Genomic DNA, 25,523 nt, shown 5'->3' on the forward strand with positions numbered 1-25,523 from the left:
CATCCTCATGACTGTCTCGCATAGAAAATTTTTAACAGTAAAAGCTTATGAAACCAGAGTAGCACGCTCCAAGATTTTCATCGTGACGTGAGAACAATGGATTCAAAGATCTTCAGTAGGATTGACATCAGAAGAAGAAGAAGCATGCATCCATAATCATTAAGTAGGGTGGATCGACAATTGATTAATCCAGAGAGAGCTCCGAAACCATGTAAAAAAAAAAAACTAGTTCTTTAGGAAATCACAAGTAAGATACAACATAAGTACTGAAGAAAACCAGAAATTTATAAGAGAAAGGAAAACAGAGTATTAAGCAATATTAGTACTTTCCAAGAGGAAACAAGAAAACAGAATTTTGTGTTCCTGTAATCTGACTATACAAGTCGCATTGTTGTGATTTAAATGAAGTCGGATAGATAATAGCGAATTTAGGAAATTAGAAGTAAGATTCAATGTAAATGAGTAAATACGAAACCTATATAAAAAAAAAAAAATTTAAATAATAGACATAATTCTTTTTCAAAATAATTGTGCGGCGCTTACGCACTCCACTCTTTTCATCTTACAACTAATCATGTCTTTCAAACGGCTAGTAGTTCCACGATCAAAGCTCCTGTTGCAAGCATTGTTGTAGGGTTTGTCACAATCAATTAGCTTTTGGAAAAAACTCAAAATCGATCGGATGCCCTTCCCCACTTTATACCAACCAATAGAATCTCACCATATAGGAAATTTATGTATTTTATAGTGTAGGCTAGTTTATTGTATCAAATCTCCGATCTGTCTTTACCTTTCTCGCGCCCTCTCATTTCTCTTCTCCCCTGTTCTTTCTCGTCTCCCATCTTTACCTTTGTCTTTGACCTCACCCAAGTCATCTCCCTTCTCCTTTCTCCTCTCCCATCTTCTTTCTCATTTTTCCCTTTGATAAAACTATATTTGTGTCTTTTTAAGCTAAAATATGCACACAAAATTTTGGGTTGTTTCTAATTTAATTTATGGTTTTTGTTTCATTTTAAACTTGTTATGGCTATTAACGTGTAATTCTTATGGCTGTACTCATATGCATGCGAATGCTTTTTGAGGAGTGCTTTTACCTCAAAGAAACATCAGGGATGAAAATGTAGGTCCATTTTTAAATCATGTCCAAGTTTCTGAATGTGCTTTTGAATTCAGGTTAAGCATTGTGATGTCCATGGCTATTATTCTTGACATTCTACAAGTTTAGTCATATTTAGAAGAGGATAACCTTGTTCTATATCTCTTTCAGCATTTAGATAATGTGTGGGTGGGGTTCACATCCACAGAATTTCGGATATCCCACAAAGGCATGCACACAACCCTTTAGACTGTTTTTTTGCTACAATGTCAGACTTTTTTGTTAAAAATTTATGGGGTTCAAATCCGAGTAACTCAACAGTAGAGGCCACAAAGTCCATCTCGACGGCCTTGAGGGCTCTAATGATCTAATTATGGTTGAGAGGAGCAACAAAGGGAGGAGAGGGATGGAGACTGAGGGATTTCGAAAGAGATTGTTCTTCATAGGAGAGAGAATGCATACTTTAGAGAGAGAGATAGAGAGCCGAGAGTGGGGGAGGAGGGAGAAGGAGAGGGAAATTGATTCTATATTTTTCACACAATCAATTGAATTGAACGTATTCTCCATTTTATTACTCTATACGTGATACCTCTTTATTCGCTGGTGTAAAAAGAAGAATCACACTCGACCGGCTGGTAGTATTTCCCTTAACTTTTACTTCGGTGCATATATAAACAACTACAACTACTGCCCTGCAAAAACAAATAAAGTGTGATCCACATACTATATACATATATATTGCCTCTTTTGTACAGATCATGCATGCTATAAGATAATCCTCTTTCGGAACTTTTTATGTGGATTGCTTGGAATCAGGAACATGCTAAAGACATGCACGAGTCATTAATGTTGCAGGTTTGTTTTCAACTGATATATAAACCTGCTGCAAATTCCGACAGAAATATTAAAAAACAAATTAAACTAAAAATTACGCGATAATTAATGCATTCAAATCACTATCATCTTTCTGAACAACTACTGCGGAAGTTAACAATGGGAATCATAGAACATTCTGCAAAACCCGTCAACTATTTTTTGTTTTCCAATTTACTGTTCCTGCAGAGGCTTTGCTATAATAATTACACGTCTTTTTAGGAGTGCCGAACACCATAAACACAACCCACCACCCCCTCCGTTCTCCCCAATGATACGCTATTTTTCCCGTACGTGGTGGTCGGTCTCATAAATAGCCACTGTTTTATAGCTGAGACCATTATTGATGGCATAGGTTGGGACCAAAAGTTAGTTGCCATTATTAGTAGTTTTATCCACTACATTCATCATGACTTCACCCTCTTACACACCAATCACTTCTTAATTAATTTTATGCTAATTATAGGTCTAATTTAATGAAAAGAGAAAATTTATTAACAATCTTGAATAAGGATTGTGCGTGCAATTGAGATAAAAAAAAAATAAATATTATTTTAAAAAAAATATTATTATAATATTATTTTTTTAAATATAATTATATAAATTTATATGAGTTATTTATTATATTTTGTATAAAAATTTAAAAAAATTATAATAATAAAATAAATTAAAATAAATTTTAAATCCAAACCCCTCCTAATTCTTCCTCGAAATGCCTGCAAAGATCAGTGATGAGTTCATTAAAGATATGTTTAGGTGAATTAAATTAAATTGAATTAAAATGATAAAATATTATTAGAATATTATTTTTTAATATTATTATTATTTTAAGATTTAAAAAAATTAAATTATTTATTATATTTTATATTAAAATTTAAAAAAATTATAATAATAAATTCAGATGAATTTAAAATCTAAACTCACTCTAAATTCTTAATCAATGAATTGAAACTAATTGGGTGTGGACTAGTTCAAACTTTTCCTTACAAAAATAAAAAATAAATGTCATAACTCATTGTACATTAGTCGCCATAAGCATTAAAAGCTCAGTACCGGCCACTTTCTTCCATAATGTACTGATCAGAGGATTGAATTTCATCGATCATGACTACCGAAAAGAAAACATCATTCCATGCATGTCTTTTCTTTTTTTTTGAATATATATCTTTTACATACATACATATATATATATAAATTCAGATATATAGGTGGGTCCACTCTATTATGGCTAGGTACTAGTAGTACTCTCTATCGTCTGAATTGATTGTAGCGGTACAATAAAATGTAATGACTTTCCTCGATCTGCAGCTGGATGCAGTACTGTACTCTTCCACAAACATAACCAGTAAATCGAAATACAGAAAAACAAAAGAAAAAGAGATTTGAACGAAATGGTATTAAACGACAAAAGGATATTGGCGTGGTCCCAACTCCCAACCTAGCTATGATCCAGGGCCAACCCTCATAAATAATAGATCCCAATTAGCAGCACCAGCAGCCTGCACTGATGCGTACGACTTCTCCTGTCGTTTTCACCCAAAAGAACCAGTACACCACACCCCTGGCTAGCCTTCTCACGTGTGCATACATGCTTTATAATGCTTCATTACGGTTCCGGCCTTAATTAGGTACCTGTGTGTATATATATAAGTGAAGTGATTATCCAAAGAAAAATAAAAGTTAGAATCCACACGAAAAAAACCTTCGGTCCCCCAGCTCCCAATACAATCTTTCTCAATTCAGCTCATATTCATGACACAGACGCAGACGGCATGTATATTTGCATATAAAAATCTAAAGCCTCGTCACAAATCCGAGTAGTATTTATTGCACCCCACGTACGGAGGGTACCCCATGCAGAAAACAGAGAAACATGTTGGGAGGTCGATGATTGAATTGCATTCTGGGTATTTTGTTGAATCTTCGTTAATAACAATAATAATGATAATTATAACAAGAAAGGGACACGACCTCTGTGGACATGCCTCTACATCTATACCCTAATGTCGTAGGGCGGTAGGGAGAGGAGTGAGACTGAGACTGAGACTGAGACTCAGAGAAGGTCGGTGGTGCCTGCAGGCCGCCTGGGCAATGACCCTGACCTTCACCCTCTTATATTTATTGCTACCTTATCTTAGTCACCTGCTGTTGCATGTGCAAACCAAACCCTCATCCTTTTGTTTTAATGCTGGCTAGCTCTACTACTGCATGGCATGTCCACGAAATATTGTAATTTCGGTGGTGTTTTTGCTCTGCTCAAAAAGCCCCGTAACGAACAAGCATCATGCATTTAGCTAGGGTTCTCTCGGCCCCGAGGCTATATTTTATATTTCTATTCAATTCCCTTTATATATGATCTGAAATTCGTGTTTTCATCTATATATATATTTTGCCGTACGTACAATAATTCATGTTTTCATCTAAAATATGCCATGAAGATTATACTTTTGCACGGATAATATTCATAAAAAATGCGTGCACCTGTTTGTCAAAATCAACAATATTAGTGTTGTTCTAAGAGGTTCACAATCCAATCCTTCTATAAATAAAATACTCTAGTTACAAAAAATTATATAAAAATAATTCTATAAATTAATGTAACTTGATGTGATTATAAAATTATTTTTATTATAAAATAGATTTAACATATCAAAAAAAATTATATCAATTTATAAAATTATTTTTACTTAATTCTTATAGATATAACAATAATCATATAATAATATATATGTTCGGTGAGATCCTCAAAACAATGGGAAAAAATGTGATTTAATGATGACTCATTATAAGAAAAATGAACATTTGTGATGAATTATTTATGATAATAATGACTTTTTACGATAAAAAGAGATTTATTTTAACAAAAAATAATTATTTTTATAAAAAATAATTGATCACAAATAAATAATTTGCTTATAAGGACTCTAGATCACAATTAATTGTCCGAGAAAACAAATAAACAAGAGAAATAGCTCTTGAAATATATTCTACCAAGCTATTATGGTGCAAATCTCGAGGCCAATACCAATCAATGGTCTAAAGTCTAAAGGGTCTCGTACTGTTCAACAAAGAGTGCTAGGTCCCTACCGGAAACGAAAAAGAAAATGTCAGAGACGGTATCGATCAGAGGTGGTAGGCATAGTAGGCTTATGTAAGATTTTTATTTTAGAGGAGCGGTAGATCGATCCTTGGGCGCTGCTGTTATCTTTTACTTGGCAGAGTCAATAAAAATGTAGACGATTTTATTAATTACCTGATCATGCTACGTACACGTGCAACGCCGACGGCTTTCATTACGTTCCCGTCAAAAGAGGGAGCAAGTTATAAATCTGCGTTAAGTCATTCCTCCTTTTACAGTACTACTACATGATCATCATTCGTCTTACAATTTTCCTTTTATCTTAAATAATAACCCGATGGTATCTATCAGCTTGAACGATCCTGCATGCAATGTTTATGAGCAATATATATAAGCAGCTAGCTAGCTGCTGCTAGATTCAATATAAATCAAACCAAGATGCGATGATTTTATTCTACTCAATCAAATTATAATTACAGCTTTCTTGTTAATGGGAAAAAAATAGAACATCTCTGTGGAAAGATATATATGACTGTACAATTTCAATATTCAAGTTGCGCGCTACGATCCACTTTGTTCACGATGCATGAGCCAAAATCTTAAAAAATGGAAGGAAAAAAAAAAGGTTTTGGGGCCACTTGACAGTGCTATGCTACAGAGTCATTCTAGCTAGTTCAGGTGAAAGATCCTGGAAGGTGTGATGGAGGTAATCCTAGCTAGCCAGCCAAGAAACAGAACCAATTCACGAGGCCTGAGAGTGGTTCAAACGCAATAATGCCTTTTTTTGAGATCAAAGACCAAATAATATTGTCCTATTTTGTCTTTTTAAAGGCAAGAAATATTGTTCTAAGGCACTTGGGGGCCCCTACAATTGTCCCATAATATTCCTAATTGATCTATATATTATATATACCATCCTGAAAGAATCTTATAACTCTCGCGTTGATGGTCAAGTACTTCAAAATGATTGGGTAGATGGACTTCGGCAAAGAGCTGTTACGATCGAGATCAGAGTGATAGCTAGCGATATATTTGTGGGTACGTACATGCAGGATCGGAGTTAATTAGTTTTATCATCGTTTGAAGAACATAGATCAGAGCTGAGTGCATGGTACGTACGTACCATTAATTATGCGTGGAGCTCACACGTCTGGCCAGTAATAGAATGCATATATATATATGGATATTCGTCATGAATTCTTGAAAACATTAATGAAATAAAAATAAACAAAAATGACTTCAAAGTTTCATGTAAAATGGAGAATAGCTCTCCATCGGTTCTAATTGGCACGGAATCATGCAGTGGACAAGTGTGCATCGAGAAGATCAAGGGCAATTAACCAGAGTCGTCCTAGCTAACTTTTGTCCATCTGATCATGACGCAAATCTTGTCACATTTTGAGAGCAACCACCAAGAACTTCTGGCAATACTTTACTATTTTATTACATTTATACAGTAATTAATCATACTTTTTGTAGGTGCTGCTACATCCACCGATGACTCCTCCGAAACTCTCCACCGATTTGGCCAACTTTTTCTTTTCTTTTTTATTTTTTTCAAATATTTTTGTAAATCCCTAAAACATATTTTTTGAAAAAAAATTACAAATTCATTAAAAAAATATTTTCTTAATAATTAAATAAAAAAAGCCAATCGGTAGTTTTGTCGGTCATATTTCTGGGTGGAATATCATTTCCCTATTTTTATTAGATTTCATGATTCGGTGAAGCTGATGATCATTTCACTGTTCAGATCGAATGAATGCTATAGATTCCCTTGTGTTACCACTCGGCTCTCTGAAAGAAAGCCTGACCCTATAACTCCAAGGCTCCAAACATATATATGCTAACATACGCACGCATAAATCTCATCTCTGCAATAACAACTTTACAATCAACTTTACATTTACTACACCCTTACATCCACACACACACACACACACACACAGAGTGACACACGCACGTACGAACGCCAAAATCTATCGGTTTATTGCATTTTTCACCCAGCCTTTCAACTTTTTTTTTTTCCCCTCCCTATTGGGTAGCCTTTCAGGTGCGCCTCTCTAGGTCCCCTCCCTTTACATCCTCTTGTGAACGCAAAATCCATCCCTCTCACGACTCCCTCCCGCAGTTAACTTTCCTTCTATTTCGATTTCAGCGCTCTTTCCTCCTATATATTACGTCTCTTAAGAGCATTTCCCTTCACCTCGTTCGTTCATAAATATCGCTCTTTTTTTCTCCACCAAAACATGCAGTAGTAGTACTAGGCTGTCAAACCTCTTTGGGAAACATACAAATTTCAACTACTTTTGCGAAAGCATGTTGACAATGGAAGAGATTCTGTGTGAGCTCGCCGGGGAAGACATAAGCGACCAAGGTTTTCCACCGGGGTTTAGGTTTCACCCAACCGACGAAGAGCTCATAACCTTTTATCTTGCTTCCAAGGTGTTTAATGGAAGCTTCTGCGGCGTCGATATTGCAGAAGTTGACCTCAACAGATGTGAGCCATGGGAGCTTCCAGGTACGTACGCTTGCTATATATATACGCATAAATAAATATCCCTAGGGTAATTATGATGCAGTACTCATAGCTTTCTTCATGTATATTTCTTGCAAGATTAGCTCCTGATGATCATATTACCATGAGAGTATTTTGAAGATAATACAGTAGTACTTCTCTAAACTTTTTGTTGGTAAGAATAATCAAATGACCAATATATGCTAAGCTTTACTATCATGGTCTATAGTAACGTCCTGATCTTATTTGATCCTTGTCGTTAGTCTTGCAAATCCCATAAAGTTGTTCATAATTCGATCGCCCTTTATGAGCTAACTCTGACCTACTAAATTACTCAAAGACTTTAAGGAAACTGTAGAACAAAATATTTGTCTGTAGTTAGTAAAGAGTCATGGCTTAGAGTAATGGTTTAAGACGAGGTTTTATTTTATCATTCCCAAACACACACGCACACATGACCATTAACTCTAAAATCTGACAGTCCCGTTTAAGCTTAATCTCCTACCATATATATTTGGCCAGACCATCTGCAAAACCCTTTCACCTTCTGATACGCATATCTCAACCATAAATAAATGTGCATTCAGAAAGAGAGAAAGAGGTGGACTGAAAGTTAATGCGGTAGCCGGTTCTTCAGAACTGTGATTATTAACGTGTCTGATGCGTTGGTTTGTTATTTGTTCAGATGTGGCAAAGATGGGAGAGAGAGAGTGGTACTTCTTCAGCTTGAGGGACAGGAAGTACCCGACCGGTTTAAGGACGAACAGAGCAACCGGAGCTGGGTACTGGAAAGCCACAGGCAAAGACAGGGAAGTTTACAGTGCGTCCAGCGGAGCCCTACTTGGGATGAAGAAGACCCTGGTTTTCTACAAGGGCAGAGCCCCACGTGGCGAGAAGACTAAGTGGGTCATGCACGAGTACCGCCTTGATGGTGACTTCTCCTACCGTCACACGTGTAAGGTATAAATGGACCCCTACCCACAACTTTCCCCCACACGTGCGCCGTGGCAAACAAGCTATCCCCCTGCAAATGGGTCCTCTCAATTTTGTCACTTTCTGGGTTGACCTTTTGCCATTTTATTTGTTGAAACTCGTACCAGCATGCATGCCTCCCACAGTCTCAGACCATGTTGAGTTGGATTGTCTAACCCCAATTTGATGTGACTTGGTTGATTAAACAAGCTCTATTTGGATTTTGGCGTCAACAGCAACAATTTCTTATGTTATGTTATGCCCTAATGTGACTTGCTTTTATTCTATACTGCCGCATTAGACATTTTCATGCTAAAGAACTGAAGCAACATTTTGGGTTTTTACTTAAATAAGTGTGTTGGAAATAGGGAGCACCCACCCATAATTTTTTTTTATTTTTTTATTTTTTGTATCTTCTGTTTGCTAGTAGTTTACAGCTTGTGAAATGGTCATTTTGCAGGAGGAATGGGTGATTTGCAGGATTTTTCACAAAAAAGGGGAGAAGAGAAACACACTTCTTCAAGGACAAAGCTACCTCTTGGAAGCTGCTTCATCGGCCACCAGTGGTTCCTTGCCTCCATTGCTAGAAGAAGCTCCAAATACATTATTAGAATGTCAATTGCAGGATCTCCAAAACTCTCTTCTGATAAATAACCAAGATGACCTCAAAAGCCTAATACACCCAATTGTCTCCCAATCTAACCCATTCCCAATAAATGGTTTCCTACCTTCCTTCTCTTCCAGCACCACCACTGCAACAACCAAAAACACAAACACCGACAACAACCTATCACAGTCACCATTACCCTCGATACTCTCCAAGTCCCTTCTCTCACATCAAGATTGCAGTACTTATAAGGAACAGATCACTATTCAGAAACAGTGTAAGACAGAGGCAAACTTTTCCCACTTCCAAATGCCAGCCGATGCAAACTTGCAATGGATGGACAGGATTCAAACAAGCACAAATCAATATCAAAATTCCTTGCTCGTTGAAATTGATTGTGGCTTGTTGGGGCTCTCTGCATTTGCTTCTGCTTCTGCTATAGATGCCCCTGTTAATGCCCTGCCCACTTCAGTTGCTCTCAACAGCAGTGGCTTTTAGCTGATGTAGGATCATCCAAACAGGATCCCCGGAGAATCTTGGTCTTCAGTGCTTAAATTCTTCTAGTTCAACTTTTATATTATTAGTTTAGATATACATATAGTATCTACAGAATCTATCAATCTGATGTGTATGTACTGTTTCTATATATATGTAGAGAGCCAACTCCATAGTGTCCATCCATGCACACCAAAATGTATTATTGGACAGTTTCTGCAGCTGAAGATTGAGGAGCGCTGTTTTATTACTATTATTGTACAAAAATCGATTCCTTTTGAGATTTTCTCCATGTTTGGCTGCGCTAATTAGATTATGCAAATACAAATGCAAAATTTACATAATATGACATGATTTTGTATTTAGCTATTTCACTTAAAACTTATTCACATGATGAATTATTCATATACTAGTCAAAATAATAATAAAATATTATAAATTTAATAATAATTTTTTTTCATAGATTAAGAGTTATATAGAAATATTAATATTATAAGTATGAGATTTGAATAAAAATGTAGATGGATATTTCATACAACACCATTAAAAAAAACACCTGTCTATTACATTTTCATCTAAAAAAATATCATTGAGAAAAACAAAAGTTTGACAAGCAAGCCTCCAAGATTTAGGTTTCTGTACATAATAACCCAGGTTAGTTTAGTCTAGTTTAGTGTTTTTTTTTTTTGTTTTTTCATGGAAGTGAACCACTTTTCATTCTAAACCTCAGCATTTTTCCACAAATAATTTTTCAAGGCATCTGACTAGAACAAATGATGTCAAGCTTAATTCGACGCCCTGTGCTATTTACGTTGAAGTGGGACAGGTTCTGTTTGATGTGATGCATGGATGGGATTGAAGGTGTTCTATATTTGAGTCATCTTTGTTTACAATTGATGATGTGATCAGGTTCCCTCGCATGCGTTCTGTTGTGGCATTTGTCGGCCCTTGATGATGAGCCATGAGGTCTACTTTAACCCTACGCAACGTAACAGGAGGATTCCATTAACGCAAGATCTCAGTTGCAACGCCCGCATATGGTTATTAGAGACCAGGCATGAGCCCCGGCATAAAGGAAGCTTTTGACCTTTCATTACATGCTTAAAAGCCATGTCTGTAAACCCCACATCTCCACGTGCATGTGTGGTGACTGAAGAGATGGTAAAGGTAACCGAATTTAATTTGGTAGCAATGGTAGCATTAGCTTGACCACCTAGTGACAAAATGAGTACATCATTGGGACTTCAAAACAGGGGGCTTGGGTTCCAAACAAACTAGTGTACATAAATGTGAGACGAGATTAGCTTAGCAGGATCTTTGCTTTTTGCTGGTGAGTAATTCATACACAATAATACAGTCACCCAAGACATTTTCAGAAAAAGCATTTGGATGAATGCGCGCTATGCTTGTCTTGACACCGAAGAGCCTCCTTCATTTTAGTCTGGTTAATTCATCAAGCTGGCACGACTAAACGACTAAACTCAGCCCATTGATTCTGACCCTGGTCAATGTAATTGAAATTACGGATAAAGAGTTTTGCTACTTATCTTCTCCGCGTACCATACTTATTTTTATTTTTTAATTTTTTAATTTATTCTTCCTAAACTAATTTAATTATTCTACTCATCATCCATATACTACATTTTGTAAGAGAAAAAATAAAAAATTATATGATGTATGTGTGTAATGATGATGAGTATAATTTTTCTACGGGTAAAATCATCGGTTAGCCTTCCAAACCAAATAGTTAGACTGATTTTCAAATGGCAGGCTATCAATATTCATTTGAAAATCAATTTTTTATTTTTTTTCTTTGTATAAAAGGGAAAAAGTTTCCTCTCCTAAAAATATCGTATTTGAAATGAATCGAATGTGCGTCCTACCAATAGCTTTCAGCTAGTCCGAAGTTTCCCACTTCCGAATTACATATTCAGAACTCTGAGATCACAGAACCTCAAAAAGGCAACTTGGGTTTGAAAACGTAAACAAAGCTTTATCATTAAGATCGCGGATGCGTCAGGTACTAACTCAAATTATGAGGCACTGTTGCATGCTAAAAGCAAAACGGCCATATGCACATGCTTCAATTAAAAAATAGTGTTATCACTTATCAGTGGGTCATAACTCATACTCCACTCTGCGTGAGCTACTTATTAAAATATCAAAGCATTACAAATAATCGGGCCATCTTATATAATTATATATATATATATATATTCCACAATGTTAAAATGGAGCCTGGCTATAGCTGTACTGATTGGATAATGCTTAGTTGTGGGCAAAGCAAAGGAAAGAACAAAGATACTTCTCAAAGTTCTTCAAACATAAGCTAGATGGGTTCATCACTCCAAATAACTACATTCTAAAACTCAGCAATTATTCTATCATGAAATTATTACATACCCCATTCGTCTAAGAGAGTGGACCTTTGCAAGCATGCATGCCAACATTGCCAAGTGATGAAGATGACCCTGCAAGAAAGTAAAAAAAAAAAAATATATATATATATATATATATATATATATATATATAAAGAGTCATGAATCATAAACCAGAAATACTTGCATACAAGGGACAGCAGCTCCCCACATCAAAAGTAAGAGGCCTTTCATTGTAGAGCAAAGAAGAGATAAAGAAAAATGAAACAGTAAGCAGCAAATAAAAATGCGGTTGGAAAGTGAACAATGCTTTCCATATTCAAAGTAGAAAGACAGTGTTTGAGTAGCCCTTAATCCTAATACAGGACATAATTCCAAAGATTCCAATGGTTCACAGCATAATTCTTGAAATTCTGGATCTGTCATCTGCAAAATATCGCTATGAAGTACATGAGAACATGATTCTTAAAATGGCTGCATATGCTGCTATTTCTAATGTCTTAATTTCTTGTTATCTAGTATGAACTAGTGTCATGCTCATCATATGAACATGGAAAGCATCTTTTGCTTCATTGTGAGATTGTTAGAGCTTTGTGGGATAGATTTTTGGTAGCATTTGACTGGCTTGGGTTATACCTAGAAGGATAGGAAACCTTTTAGCAAGTAGGAGAGGCTATATGACAGCTCACAAACTGCAGGCAATCTGCCTAGTGTGATGCATTTGGAGGGGAATGAAGGGTATAAATTATTTCATCAGCACAAAGTGTAGCGATTGTACAGGAAAAAATCAAGCATTTGCGACTATACAAATATATGCCTACAACTTGGGAATACAAGGCATATTGTGAACGAGGGCAACCCAAAATTCTATCAAATAAGCAGCAACTAAAATCACATCGGCTTCACTTCCAATTCACTACGGATTTCAATTCTTTAGAATCCCCAACATATGTGCGTGTATGCTCAATTCAAAGCCCTCACCTTGGGCCACAATATCCATTACCACACAATCACAGCCTCAAATCAATCTTGGAATTAATCAGCAAATGGAAGTATTCGCATAATAAAAGTACAACACCCTAACCCTACAGAAGAAGAGGAGGAGATAGTAGATAAAGGCAATTAGTGACGCACCAATAGCTGAAATAGAAAAGGGGGACTGATTTATTTCTGGGACTTGTCGGACTTAGAGGAGGACGCGTAATCTGGAGGAGAGTAGATGAGAGCAGCAATCATGGCTCCCGGAAGAACCACGTACTTGGCCAAAACCGCCAGCTTCGTCACCAGTGGCTCGCCCCTCATAAACGCCATTGCGATGCTCGCTCTTTCTTCCAAGTTCGATCAGTTCGATCTCGACTTTCTACAGAGACTTCAGCGGTATTGGATTGGATCGAATCTGGATGGTACAATGCACGCCGTTCCCAAAAAGAAATTAAAAAAAAAAAAAAAAGTTAAAAGCCCACTTTGAAGCAAAGCCCGAGCCCTTTTCGCAAGTGAGGTTAGGTTATAAATACATCAGTTTGTTCGATAGTCCATTCAATATTCGTTTGATTAAATTCGAATTTAACTCGATTAATAAAAAAAAAGTTTATCCGTAAAAGTATATACCCGCTCGATTAGTAAGTGATACATACTCAATAAAACTCGACTCGATTCGACTAAGGCTCGTTAAGACCCGTTCGGTTATGTCCGACTCGACTCGTTTGCTCGACGTGATTAAAGCTCGTTCATACACATGTTTATGTGTATACTGTTATTCTTAAATATATAATATGTAACATAATTACTTATACCTATTCACCTATGCATATATATTGAATATACTATACATATATATATTATTTAGTTTAGCACTTAAGACTTCTTGTGTCATTAAATTATAATTTGTACAATAGTTAATCGATATGACTTAATAATTTCATATAGGATATGTTACTATATATTATTATATAACGTATGTAATATGAGACACATACTATGATGCTAATATATACACATATATATATGTAACTACTTAACATTTATTCATAATAACTATAAATTATATGTTTGCATAAATTTAAAATTAGTTATATGTTATAATTGTATCTTGTATAAAATGTTTATGACATAGTCTATAGCCCGTAGTTGAATATTATTAATTTTATCCAGGATATATTTAATAAGTTTAGTTATATAAGTATTTTTCTTAATTATATTATATTATATATTATATATACTTTCCTTTATGCTTAATTGTTATAGAAGGCAATTGAAATGTTGTCTCGGAAGTTTTGTCCTTTTGACATTGTATAATGTTTATCTTTTATGAATATGATTTCTTCTAGAGAGGCGCTTCAAGCCGGATGGGTGCCAAAAATACTTTCACACCAACCAATAGATAAATGCCACGTAGATATTCCAAAAAGATCATAAATGAGCTCGCATCCATTCGATTGTCTCCCTCTCCGTTTTCAAATGCATCTCCCTCCCCCATCTGCATATTTTTTTCTTAAAGCCCTCTCTCTCTCTCTCTCTCTCTCCCTCCCTCCGTCCCCGATCTGGCCTCAACGCCAAGAAGCCCATAAGTGAACAATATTCAAAATCTACCACTAAAAATATGCCTAAACTTTCACTCAACATCATGGAGATCCCTTGCGATAAATTCCTGAGCCGGTGGCTGTTGTAAGAAATCCTGCAAGACGAAAAGAAAGGGAAAATACAATATTTTTTCTTCTTCTTATTCTTCTTTTTTAAAGGAAGTAATGGACACTACTAATGGAGGGAAAACTTTCTCAACAGCACAATGAGGAACAGAGAACCCTCCATGCGTACTAGTGTCACTCGCTGTCAATGTCTTGCAAAAGTAATTGGTGGGCTGCTTGCTTGAAATCCTCAATTCAAGAGGTAGGAATGTATCCTTTTGCTCTTTCTACATGATCTAACGAGAAATAACTTTATAACTCAGAAATGGTGCAGATGGGGGGGAGGGAGATGAACATACGAAGAAGGAGAGGGAGACAATCGGGTGGATGCAGGTTCATTTTTAATCTTTTTGGAGTGTCTATGTGGTATTTATCTATTGCCTAGTGTGAAAGTATTTTTGGCACCCATCCGGCCTGAAGGTTTTCCCTTTCTTTTATAGTACTTTTTGGTATATGCAATTTTCAAGTTGCGTGGGTAAAGTGCTAAATTCAATTTTTTTTTTTTTTTTTAGTGTTAAGATTATGTACACTGATTGCTTTTGCAAGGATCGAATATAACTTTTAAATTGTCTTTTAAACTTCTCAACTCTCTTTTAGTCATTTTTTTATTAAATTTACTTTAACAAGTCAGAGACTCTTAAAATGACGGTAATTGGTAAAGTTTTATCTTTCCCATCTTTCCTCTATGCACTACTCACAGTCACTAACAAGGGTTTCACTACAAGTTTTCCATTTTAGAGCGCCAAAGGCTCAGATCTTCTTACTTTCGGTAAAAGTAATATTTTTCCCTATTCTACATATATAAAAAAAAAAAATTAACTTTTTCAGTTTTTAATTTATCTCTTGGGTTCCATTTTAGCCTTTTAAGTCTCATTCTCTTGGCTCCACAGAGTTTGGACCACAAGATAAAGATTCTCTTTTATCTTACCACTATAGGTACGTATTTATATATTTTATGAATTTGTGTTATTGTTTGTAATTTTATGAATTTTCAAAGCAACTTTAATACATATATTTGTTGAGGAGTTGGTTTGATGATTGGTTTGCCTTTGGCCCCTTTTGCAATGCTACATGCTACTATAATTCATGACACCCGTATATAATTAATTCTATTATTGTTATGTTTACTTTCTTTCTTCTTTTTTTAGTAAAACTTATTAAGAAATCTGAATCTCTCGTTAGATCCAATAAAGTATTTATTTAGGTTTTGTAAATTGTAGGAAAGATAATAACTTTTTAGCATACTTTACACATACATGCGGGCAGTATATAAACAACCATGCACTTAATTCTTTTGAAGGAAAAAAAAAGATTAAATGTTATACAATATTCGTTATTATTTTTATAATGTGTGCATTTTCTGGACTTTTATGCATTCTTAATTAAAAACAAATGAGTTTTTATAGTTATAAATATTTTGTTTGCATTATTATGTTTTAGAACAAATTCTATTGCTATGGAGGATCCAAATATAGAAAATGAAAATGATTCAGTTGATATTAATTTGCTTGAAAGCCTTACACTCTCTGCCCACGAAGATGGTGACCCCAAAAATATTGAGGATGCTACCTCTACGACGGGTGCAACTAGTGTGACTTCCAAAGATCCCCTTAACCACGCATATGAAAAGAGACAAGGAAAAATACTTCAGTTGTTCGGAGAGACTTCTCAATAATAGAGTTACCTAGTGGTGAGAAGAAGTCACAGTGCAACTGGTGTAAAGGCATTACTCACCATATCGAGGTCAAGTTCTACTAGTACTATGCGTAGGCATAGAGATACGTGTCTTGCACGTGTTGTATCTAACAAGAAGCAAAAGATTTTGAGTATTGAATCTAAGGAGGATGATGGTGTCGTTACTATTGGAAACTTTACGTACGATCATAAGAAGGTACGTGAACTTCTTTCTTATATGATTCTTTACCATGAGTACCCTTTTAATATAGTAGAGCATGAACTATTCAATAAGTTTATGAAGGCAAATACACCTAATTGGCAAAAAATATCTCGTGCAACTGCTAGAAATGATTGTATAGACACATATCAGATTGAGAAGAGAAAGTTGAAAATATTATTAAGTTGTGTTGATAAAGTTAACATCACTACTGATATGTGGACTTCTGGCCAAAAGGTTTCATATATGGTGGTGACTTGTCACTTTGTGAAATCCAGATTGGCTTCTTCAAAAATGGGTCTTGAGCTTTTGTAATGTGCTGCCTCCGCATAGTGGTTTTATTATTGCCGATACTTTGCAAAAGTGTTTTGCTGATTAGGGTATTGAAAACAAAGTATTTCAATGACAGTCGACAATGTCAAAGCTAATGATGGTGCCATTAGAATTCTCAAAGATGATTTTCGATTGAGAAAACTCTTAGCTGTTGGGAGTAAATTATTTCATGTGCGATGTTGTGCCCATGTAACAAATTTGTTGGTGCAAGACATGCTCGGCCAAATTGGAAATATTATTGATTGTGTTAGAGAATGAATCAAGTATTTGGTAGCATCTGAGGAAAGATTGACACAATTCAGTGAAATTACAAAACAATTACAATTATCTTCTAAAAATTAATATTAGATGTTCCTACTCGATGGAATAGTACTTACTTGATGTTGGTGACTACTATGGAATTCAAGGAAGTGTTCCCTAGATTTCAAGATAGGGATCAAAATTTTAAATGGGTGTCTACCATTAAAGTTTGGATGCAAGTTAAAAATACTTGTGATATTATGGAAGTTTTCAATGAAGTGACCAATATTATATCTGGAAGCATCTATCCAACTTCTAATTTGTTTCTTCCTGAGATATGGAGGATGAAAGAAGTATTGACTACGAAGAGCGTTGATAGAAATGAATATATTCAAGCAATGGCAAAAAAGATGACTAAGAAATTTGAGAAATATTGGGGTGAATGTAATTTGTTAATGGCAATAGCTGTGGTATGGGATCCAAGATACAAAATGGAGTTGATAAAGTTCTGCTTTCCCTTAATTTATCTAGAGTTTGAAGCCTCTCAGAATATTGATCTTGTTTTTAAAGTTTTACATGAGCTATATGATGAGTATGTCTAAATTCATAACTCAATAGCTATGGGCCAAACTACGCAGAGAAATACTCATATAAGTTCTTCGAGCAGCTCCACCAATATTCTTGCACGAACAATGCCAAGTGGGCGGTCAATGTTCAAATCTTTCGTTAGAGGTGTTGATACTTTTCAGCCTATTAAGTCAGACTTGGATGTATATTCGGAAGAGGGTGTTTACATATGTAAGGAAGGTATTAATGCAAAGTTTGATGCTTTAGAATGGTGGAAAGTCAATAATCTCAAATATAAAATCTTGTCTAAGATGACACATGACATATTAGCAATTCATATAATTACAGTTGCTTCAGAGTCCGCATTTAGTGCTGGTGGTAGAGTTATCGATTCATATCAGGCATCTTTGGCAACTAAAACAGTTCAAATACTACTATGTGGAACAGATTGGGTTAGAGCACGCCATGGAGTTAAGAAAGAACTAAAAGTAAGTGTCACTTTCATTAAAAAAAAAAAACTATCACTTTCATGAACACTTTAATTATTTTCTAAAGTAGAATGATATGTGATTATTTTTATTTTGTAGGATGAGTTGGAATCGGCAGAAATTGTATTGCCATAATTGAAGCTTATGGATGGATGCTATGCAATGCAACACTTTTATAGAATTATGCATAATTCAAACTTGTGTACGTAGGGGAGTAAAAGTACTCTATAAATATTTTTTTAGCATATATGCAGGGTCCTTTCATATTATAGTTAATATTTTGAAACATGATATTATGAGCTGACTTTTATCAAAGTTATGAACATGATTGAAAAATGATAGTATGGGCTGGAGTTTGACAAAATTGATTTATGTTAAAATGTGTTATTTGTCAAATCTCTATGGACATATTTGCTATGGTTAAATAATTTTGATAAAAAAAAATGCATGGAAGTAGAAATATATGACAAATCCTATTAGTAGAATTATGTGAGATTTCAAAGTTTGATGTAGTTTAAACGTTGAAGTCTCTTTACATGTATTTTGTTTATTTGAAATAATTTTTTTAACCATTAATGGTGGTAGAGATACTATAAAATAATAATTCCAAATATTCTATTCGACGTGCACTCTTATCTTAATTAGATTTGATAGGTCAATATTTTCTCTTCTTTTTTCAATTTTCTAAACGTAAATAACTGTTTTTCTTTTGTGGTTTTATTTGAAGGCCCGTGTATATTTCTAAATTACTAGCATTAGCTCGTTCATTGATTCTTTAAATTATAAATGGATACAATGAAAAAAAAATTAAGTTATCTTACATGCATTTTTTATTTCTCTAATATTTTATTTTATTAATTTATATAAATAAAAATAAAAAAACACAAATTGAGTCGAGCCGACTTGGCTCGAGCTCGTTTTTATGTTGAAGATCGAGCTCGAGCTCAATCTGAAGTCTTGACTTATCGAGCCGAGCTTGGGCAGGAAAAAAGTAAAAGTCTCGAGCTCGATCTTGAGTTTTCTTAATCGAGTCGAGCTCGACAGTTCAAAAATCGGCTCTACTTGACTTGATTACAGCCCTAGTTAGGAGCATGTTACAAATGGACGTGTTTTACGCAAGTTTTTTTTATATAATAAAAAAAAATTAGATTCTATTTTTACGAATAAAAATCAAATGTTTTACATTTTTTTTTTATAATATAGTCTACTTTTATACAAGAGAGTTGCACGAAATTTATATATTTAAAAATTATATATATCATTGTTCTTTGTGCTATATTTAAAGTAGGTTTCAAAGTCACTTTATCATAGGGGTGCTACCCGCATGGTGCGGGCGGGGGCACCCCATCCCCGCCGCTCATGCGGTGTTGGGGTTTTTTCCCGGAGGGGGAAAACCCCATCCGCCCCTCCCCGCCATTATGTTAAAAAAAAAATTTTTTTGTCTAAAAATATTTTTTTAGACCAAAATTATAATATAATTTAAATAATAAATTAAATTTTATAAATATAAAAAAAATTTAAACTCATTAGAGTTAGATTTTGACTAAGTCCCACATTGCTTAAAGATGACTATTGTATTGCCTTGACCTCCTATATAAAGATTGGTCTAGGAGGCTAAAGCAATCAAATGACTTGAATATAATTTTGAGTCTTTTATAAATTGTGTATATCTATATACAATATATTTATTTAATATATATAAATAAAAAAAAATTTTTAATGTGAGGCTATGGGGGGGGGGGGGGGCCTCCGGGGTGCCTACCCTCTATATGGGCGGGGACGCGGGGGCCAGCCCGCCCATGCGGGGGCTGGGCGGAAGATACTTATATATGTCATTATTCCTTACGTTATAATTGAAGATAAATCACAATTTTAAAAAATAAAATTGTCTAAACTAAACATTATTCCTTAAACATTATTCCTTACGTTATATGTCTAAACTATTTATTAAAAAAATAAATCGCAATTTTAAAATTTCTATCTTTTATAGTATAATATACTTTTGTATAAAAGATACTTATATATGTCATTATTCCTTACGTTATACTCAAAGTAAGCTTTTAATGTCACTTTATCATCTTTAAAATATTCATCTAAACCATGTATTGAAAGAAAAAATCGTGATTTTAAAACTCTATCTTTATTTTCCGAATAATCTCTACGATATTGTTACTAATCTTATATAGTAGTTTATAAAAGCTTCTTCGATTTTAAGTTGATCTGTTTGGACAAAGTTATTGTTAAAATCGGAAATGTTAGATGAGAGATATATGTCTTACAACATGACGCTTCACACTCAATCTCTCCTCCAACAAGTCTTATATTCTAAATTCAAGACCATATGTTACATGAAATTAAAAGGAATAATATCAAACATGTTGAAGTCCAATCTTCATAAATTTATATATTCCATGAAAGTCGACTGTCACCTCCCTCATGTACCACTAAAACGTTGCAACTTCCTCTGGAGGATGATAGGGGTTTTTAATTCGGAGTCTTCCATGTTGCGTCTTTTCAAGGGAAACACATTAATGTTCACCCTCTTGCACGAGATCTCATTAAATTCTCATCATTCCAAAAACAGAGAGGACCACTCTCCAAATCGCTCTACTTTTACACGTTTTGCTCAAGAGGCAGCTTCCATTGTTGCTTTCTCTTGTTTGTTCTTGCACCATTCCCTCTGGTCTCTCTACTCCCAAAGTTTTCTGAATTTTGCAACATTTTTAGGACCCTCCACCATCAATTAAATTACCTCTCTGGATGGTTAATACAAACTCTTCATGTCACATGGTCAGAGACTCAGAATCACAGCATCAAAATATCAATTCTATCCATCCAAATTAAGGGTTGATTTGGATTTTGAGATGAGATGAGATAATTTTTAGATAAAAGATAAAAGTTAAAAAAAAATATTATTATTATTTTAAAATTTAAAATAAGATGAAATGCTTTCTAAATAAAAGGGCACTTACGATGTCTTCTAAAGACTGACCCCAAAAATCCAAAGTTTAGGACCCGGTTCCATTTTTTATCAGAAAGTTCCTGGCTTTCTGGGATACTGTGCACTGAATTTCAAACCAGTGTAATTAGCATGGCATCCTCTAGGTCCAAGCTTTCTGCCCTCTCACATCCAAAAGGAGAACGGCATGATTAACTCCGACGAATCCATGTCCAGCAGAAGTGCCAAGATTTTGTGCATTATTCTGAACATTCTATAGGGATCATTATCTCAAGCTCACAACAGCTTATGATTCTCTACCGAAACGAAAGGAAAAGACTCGAAAGAACATTATTTTGGCATGGATGCTACATAAAGTCGTTAAATTAAACACATGGGCATTCATTTATTACAATAATGAATAGTAACTGGTATGGTATGGTATTTGAAGGGAGGCTGATCTGACTGGGTGGTCTGTTGCCACTTGATGCAGCCAACTTGTGAAGCTCATCTGGAAACACCCACGTGGATTATTGATTATCAGTGATAAAAAATAAAATTATTTAAAACACAGACTTAACCAAACCGATCGGATCCATCCAAAACTTTGAACTCAGAAGTAAAGCCTTGTCAAATCAAAATAATTTAAGGTTGGTTTGTTAGTTAAATGATTTTGGATAAAATGAGGCGAGATGAAACGAGAGGATTTTAAATAAGTTAAATAAAATATTATTATAATATTATTTTTTAATATTATTATTTTAAAATTTAAAAAAATTAAATTATTTATTATATTTTATATCATAATTTAAAATAATTATAATAATAAAATAATATCACTATATCCAAACTTACCTAACAGAACAACCCTTGGGAGGATAATAGTGAAGAAATGAAGGAAGCTTCGCTGGAAATATGAGCAAGAAATACAACGCACCAGAAACAAACAAATAAAATGTGTGTGAGGAGATGGGCACTTAATTAATTCCAATCAAGTCTTTTTCACAGAGAGAGAGAGAGAGAGAGAGAGAGAGGGAACACTAAACGTTCATCTCTTATCCTTCACACAATTTCCTGGTTCATAAAAGAACCAACCATTGCCACATTCATAACCATTTTTATGGCAGTTTCTCCACCTCATAACCATTCGACCTTCTGAACCGCTTATCTTCTCCTTCATTCCAGTTTCCAACTTTCTGCTTGAACTTTCAATATCGTCAACACCATCTACTGTTGCATCATCCTTGTCTTCTTTGCTTGCCTATTCTTCAACCATGGCAGCTGAATTATCCGGCGGGAAGAATGCCAATAATCAGCTCTTGGAAGAACTTGAGGAGCTCAGCCAATCACTTTACCAATCCCATATTTCCACCACTCGAAGAACTGCCTCCCTCGCTCTTCCTCGAAGTTCAGTTCCTTCAATTCCATCCGCTGATGAGACTGCCCCGGCTAAAATCGAGGAGAAACCCAGTAACAGGCTACGAAGACGTATGTCCTTGTCTCCATGGCGTTCCAAGCCAAAGCCTAATGATGAAAACGAGAATAAACATATAGCCCAGATAGCGAAACAGCCGGAGGTCAAGAGGTTGGATGAAAGAGCAGCTTCGTCAGCAGAGAAGAAGGGAATTTGGAACTGGAAACCAATAAGAGCTCTTTCTCATATTGGAATGCATAAATTGAGCTGCTTGTTTTCTGTCGAAGTTGTCTCAGTCCAGGGCCTTCCAACTTCAATGAATGGCCTTCGGCTCTCAGTCTGTGTTAGAAAGAAGGAAACAAAGGATGGAGCGGTTCATACAATGCCATCAAGGGTCTCTCAGGGAGCTGCTGATTTTGAAGAGACCTTGTTCGTAAAGTGCCATGTCTATTGCGGTTCGGGGAGTGCCGGAAAGCCGCTGAAATTTGAGCCACGGCCATTTTGGATATATGTGTTTGCAGTTGATGCTGTGGAGCTTGATTTCGGGAGAAGCTCTGTGGATTTAAGCCAGCTAATTCAGGAATCAGTGGAGAAGAGCTACGAAGGCACACGGGTTCGGCAGTGGGACACAAGTTTCAATCTTTCAGGGAAGGCAAAAGGAGGAGAACTGGTATTGAAACTGGGGTTCCAGATTATGGAGAAAGATGGAGGGATTGGAATCTATAGTCAGGCTGAGGAATTAAGGTCAGGCAAAGCCAAGAATGCTTCTTCTTTTGCACGCAAGCAGTCGAAGACATCCTTCAGTGTTCCCAGTCCAAGGTTGTCAAGCCGAAAGGAACCTTGGACTCCTTCACAGACAGCAGCAACGGCAGAACTTCAAGGAATTGATGATTTTCATCTCGACGAGCCAGAGCCAGAGCCAGCTCCCTCTCCCTCTGTTCCAAAGTTGGAAGAACCAGAAACAAAGATGGAAGATCTTGATCTTCCTGACTTTGAAGTCGTGGATAAAGGCGTTGAGGTTCAAGAACGACAGGATGATGCAGACGGGCAATCCGAAAAGTCTACTGAAGCAAAATCAGTTTCAAGCGAGGTTGTCAAAGAGATTGTGCATGATCAGGTACATCTCATAAGATTGACCGAACTTGATTCAATTGCTCAACAAATAAAAGCGCTCGAGTCTATGATGGGAGACGAAAAAATTGTCAAGACAGAGGAAGAAACAGATTCGCAAAGACTGGACGCAGACGAAGAAAACGTGACAAGGGAATTTCTTCAGTTGCTTGAGGAGGAGAAAACTAGCAATTATAAATTCAAGCAACCTGATGAAATTCCCCCTCTCCAGCTTGAAGGAGCCGCGGATTATACAGAATCCGAATCCAAAGTGTACCTCCCAGATCTTGGCAAGGGCTTAGGCTGTGTGGTCCAAACAAGGGATGGAGGCTACTTAGCTGCCATGAATCCTCTTGATACTGAAGTTGCGAGGAAAGACTCTCCAAAGCTAGCCATGCAAATATCAAAACCATATGTCTTGCCGGCATGTCAATCCACAAGTGGGGTTGAATTGTTCCTGAGGATGGCAGCTATGGGGTTTGATGAACTTAGCTCTCAGATCTTTTCTCTGATGCCCTTGGATGATCTGATGGGTAAAACTTCAGAACAGATAGCTTTTGAAGGAATTGCTTCTGCAATCATCCAAGGGAGAAACAAGGAAGGCGCTAACTCAAGTGCTGCTCGTACAATCGCTGCGGTAAAGCTCATGGCAACCGCGATGAGTACAGGTAGGAAAGACAGGATTTCGACTGGGATTTGGAATGTGAATGAGGAACCATTAACAGCAGAGGAGGTTCTGGCATTCTCGATGCAGAAGATCGAGGCCATGGCAGTCGAAGCTCTGAAAATTCAGGCCGAAATGGCCGAGGAAGAAGCTCCATTTGACGTTTCTCCACTCAATAGCAAGGCTGCTACTGTTGGAAATGATCAAAACCATCCCCTGGCTTCTGCTGTGCCACTTGAGCATTGGATAAAACAACAGAGCTTGGCTACTTCTGATGGCGAGACAGGAGATGGAGCGGCAGATATCATAATAGCAGTGATGATCCAGTTGAGGGATCCAATAAGGCGGCACGAGGCAGTTGGAGGGCCTGTGATTGCACTTGTTCAAGCCACTAGTGCGGCAACCGAGGCAGATAACTATGATGATGAAAAGAGATTCAAAATAAAAAATTTGTACGTTGGGGGTTTGAAGGTAAGGAGGAGTGGGAAAAGAAATGCATGGGATACAGAGAAACAGAGGCTGACAGCAATGCAGTGGCTGGTTGCACATGGATTGGGGAAAGCAGGGAAGAAAGGAAAACATGTGCAGGCAAAAGGGCAAGATTTGTTTTGGAGCATTTCCTCACGAGTGATGGCCGACATGTGGCTCAAACCCATGAGAAACCCAGACGTCAAGTTTGCAGAACAGTAGGAGAGTCTCTCTTCTTCAACTCCACATACATATAGATTAAGCAAATTCCTTTCATTGCCAATGCCATAATCAGCAACATCGCTTCTTCTTTTTTCCCAACATAAGGAATTCGATAAAAATAACAGAGGGTGAGATTTGATGCAGTTTGTAAGTAGATTTCTGTCAACATTGCGATGGATCAAGATCTTCTACAATTTTCTAACTTAAATACTTTCTATAATTCGGAGAGAGATTCACATAATATATGGACTTTACTGTATTTAATATCGTCTCCTCGTTAATCACGGGCAACATATAATACCATAGGGTTTACAATCTATGTATTTATCTCTCTCAAATTATAGAATTATTTGGGTCAGAAAATTATAGAGAATCTCAATCTCATTTGATAATAGGAAACACAATCTAGTTGCATTTGTAATATATATATATATATATATATAAAGTTTGTAATGCACCTTATTTTATGAAATAAAGTGATTA

General features: G+C 35.9%; 2 protein-coding genes and 1 long non-coding RNA gene across 3 annotated transcripts; 2 read left to right on the top strand and 1 right to left on the bottom strand.

Annotated features, from left to right (window-relative positions):
- Positions 1-7,179: 7,179 nt before the first annotated feature.
- Positions 7,180-9,932, top strand: LOC109020169 (protein CUP-SHAPED COTYLEDON 3-like). The gene is made up of 3 exons (XM_019002592.2): positions 7,180-7,569; positions 8,252-8,526; positions 8,999-9,932. Exons 1-3 carry the CDS (start codon positions 7,368-7,370, stop codon positions 9,641-9,643), a joined length of 1,122 nt encoding a protein of 373 aa, XP_018858137.2. The 5' UTR covers positions 7,180-7,367; the 3' UTR covers positions 9,644-9,932.
- A 1,877-nt stretch (positions 9,933-11,809) lies between these two features.
- LOC109011500 lies at positions 11,810-13,423 on the bottom strand. The gene is made up of 2 exons (XR_001999335.2): positions 13,153-13,423; positions 11,810-12,111 (listed from the first exon to the last, which is right to left on the bottom strand). It is a non-coding gene; the product is annotated as an uncharacterized LOC109011500 (long non-coding RNA).
- Positions 13,424-22,196: 8,773 nt separating this feature from the next.
- LOC109011493 (protein PLASTID MOVEMENT IMPAIRED 1) lies at positions 22,197-25,304 on the top strand. Its single transcript, XM_018992739.2, has one exon. It carries the CDS (start codon positions 22,437-22,439, stop codon positions 25,038-25,040), a length of 2,604 nt encoding a protein of 867 aa, XP_018848284.1. The 5' UTR covers positions 22,197-22,436; the 3' UTR covers positions 25,041-25,304.
- The last annotated feature ends 219 nt before the right edge of the window (positions 25,305-25,523 follow it).

Source organism: Juglans regia, chromosome 11 (genome assembly GCF_001411555.2).
Source record: "Juglans regia cultivar Chandler chromosome 11, Walnut 2.0, whole genome shotgun sequence".
Classification (NCBI taxonomy): domain Eukaryota; kingdom Viridiplantae; phylum Streptophyta; class Magnoliopsida; order Fagales; family Juglandaceae; genus Juglans; species Juglans regia.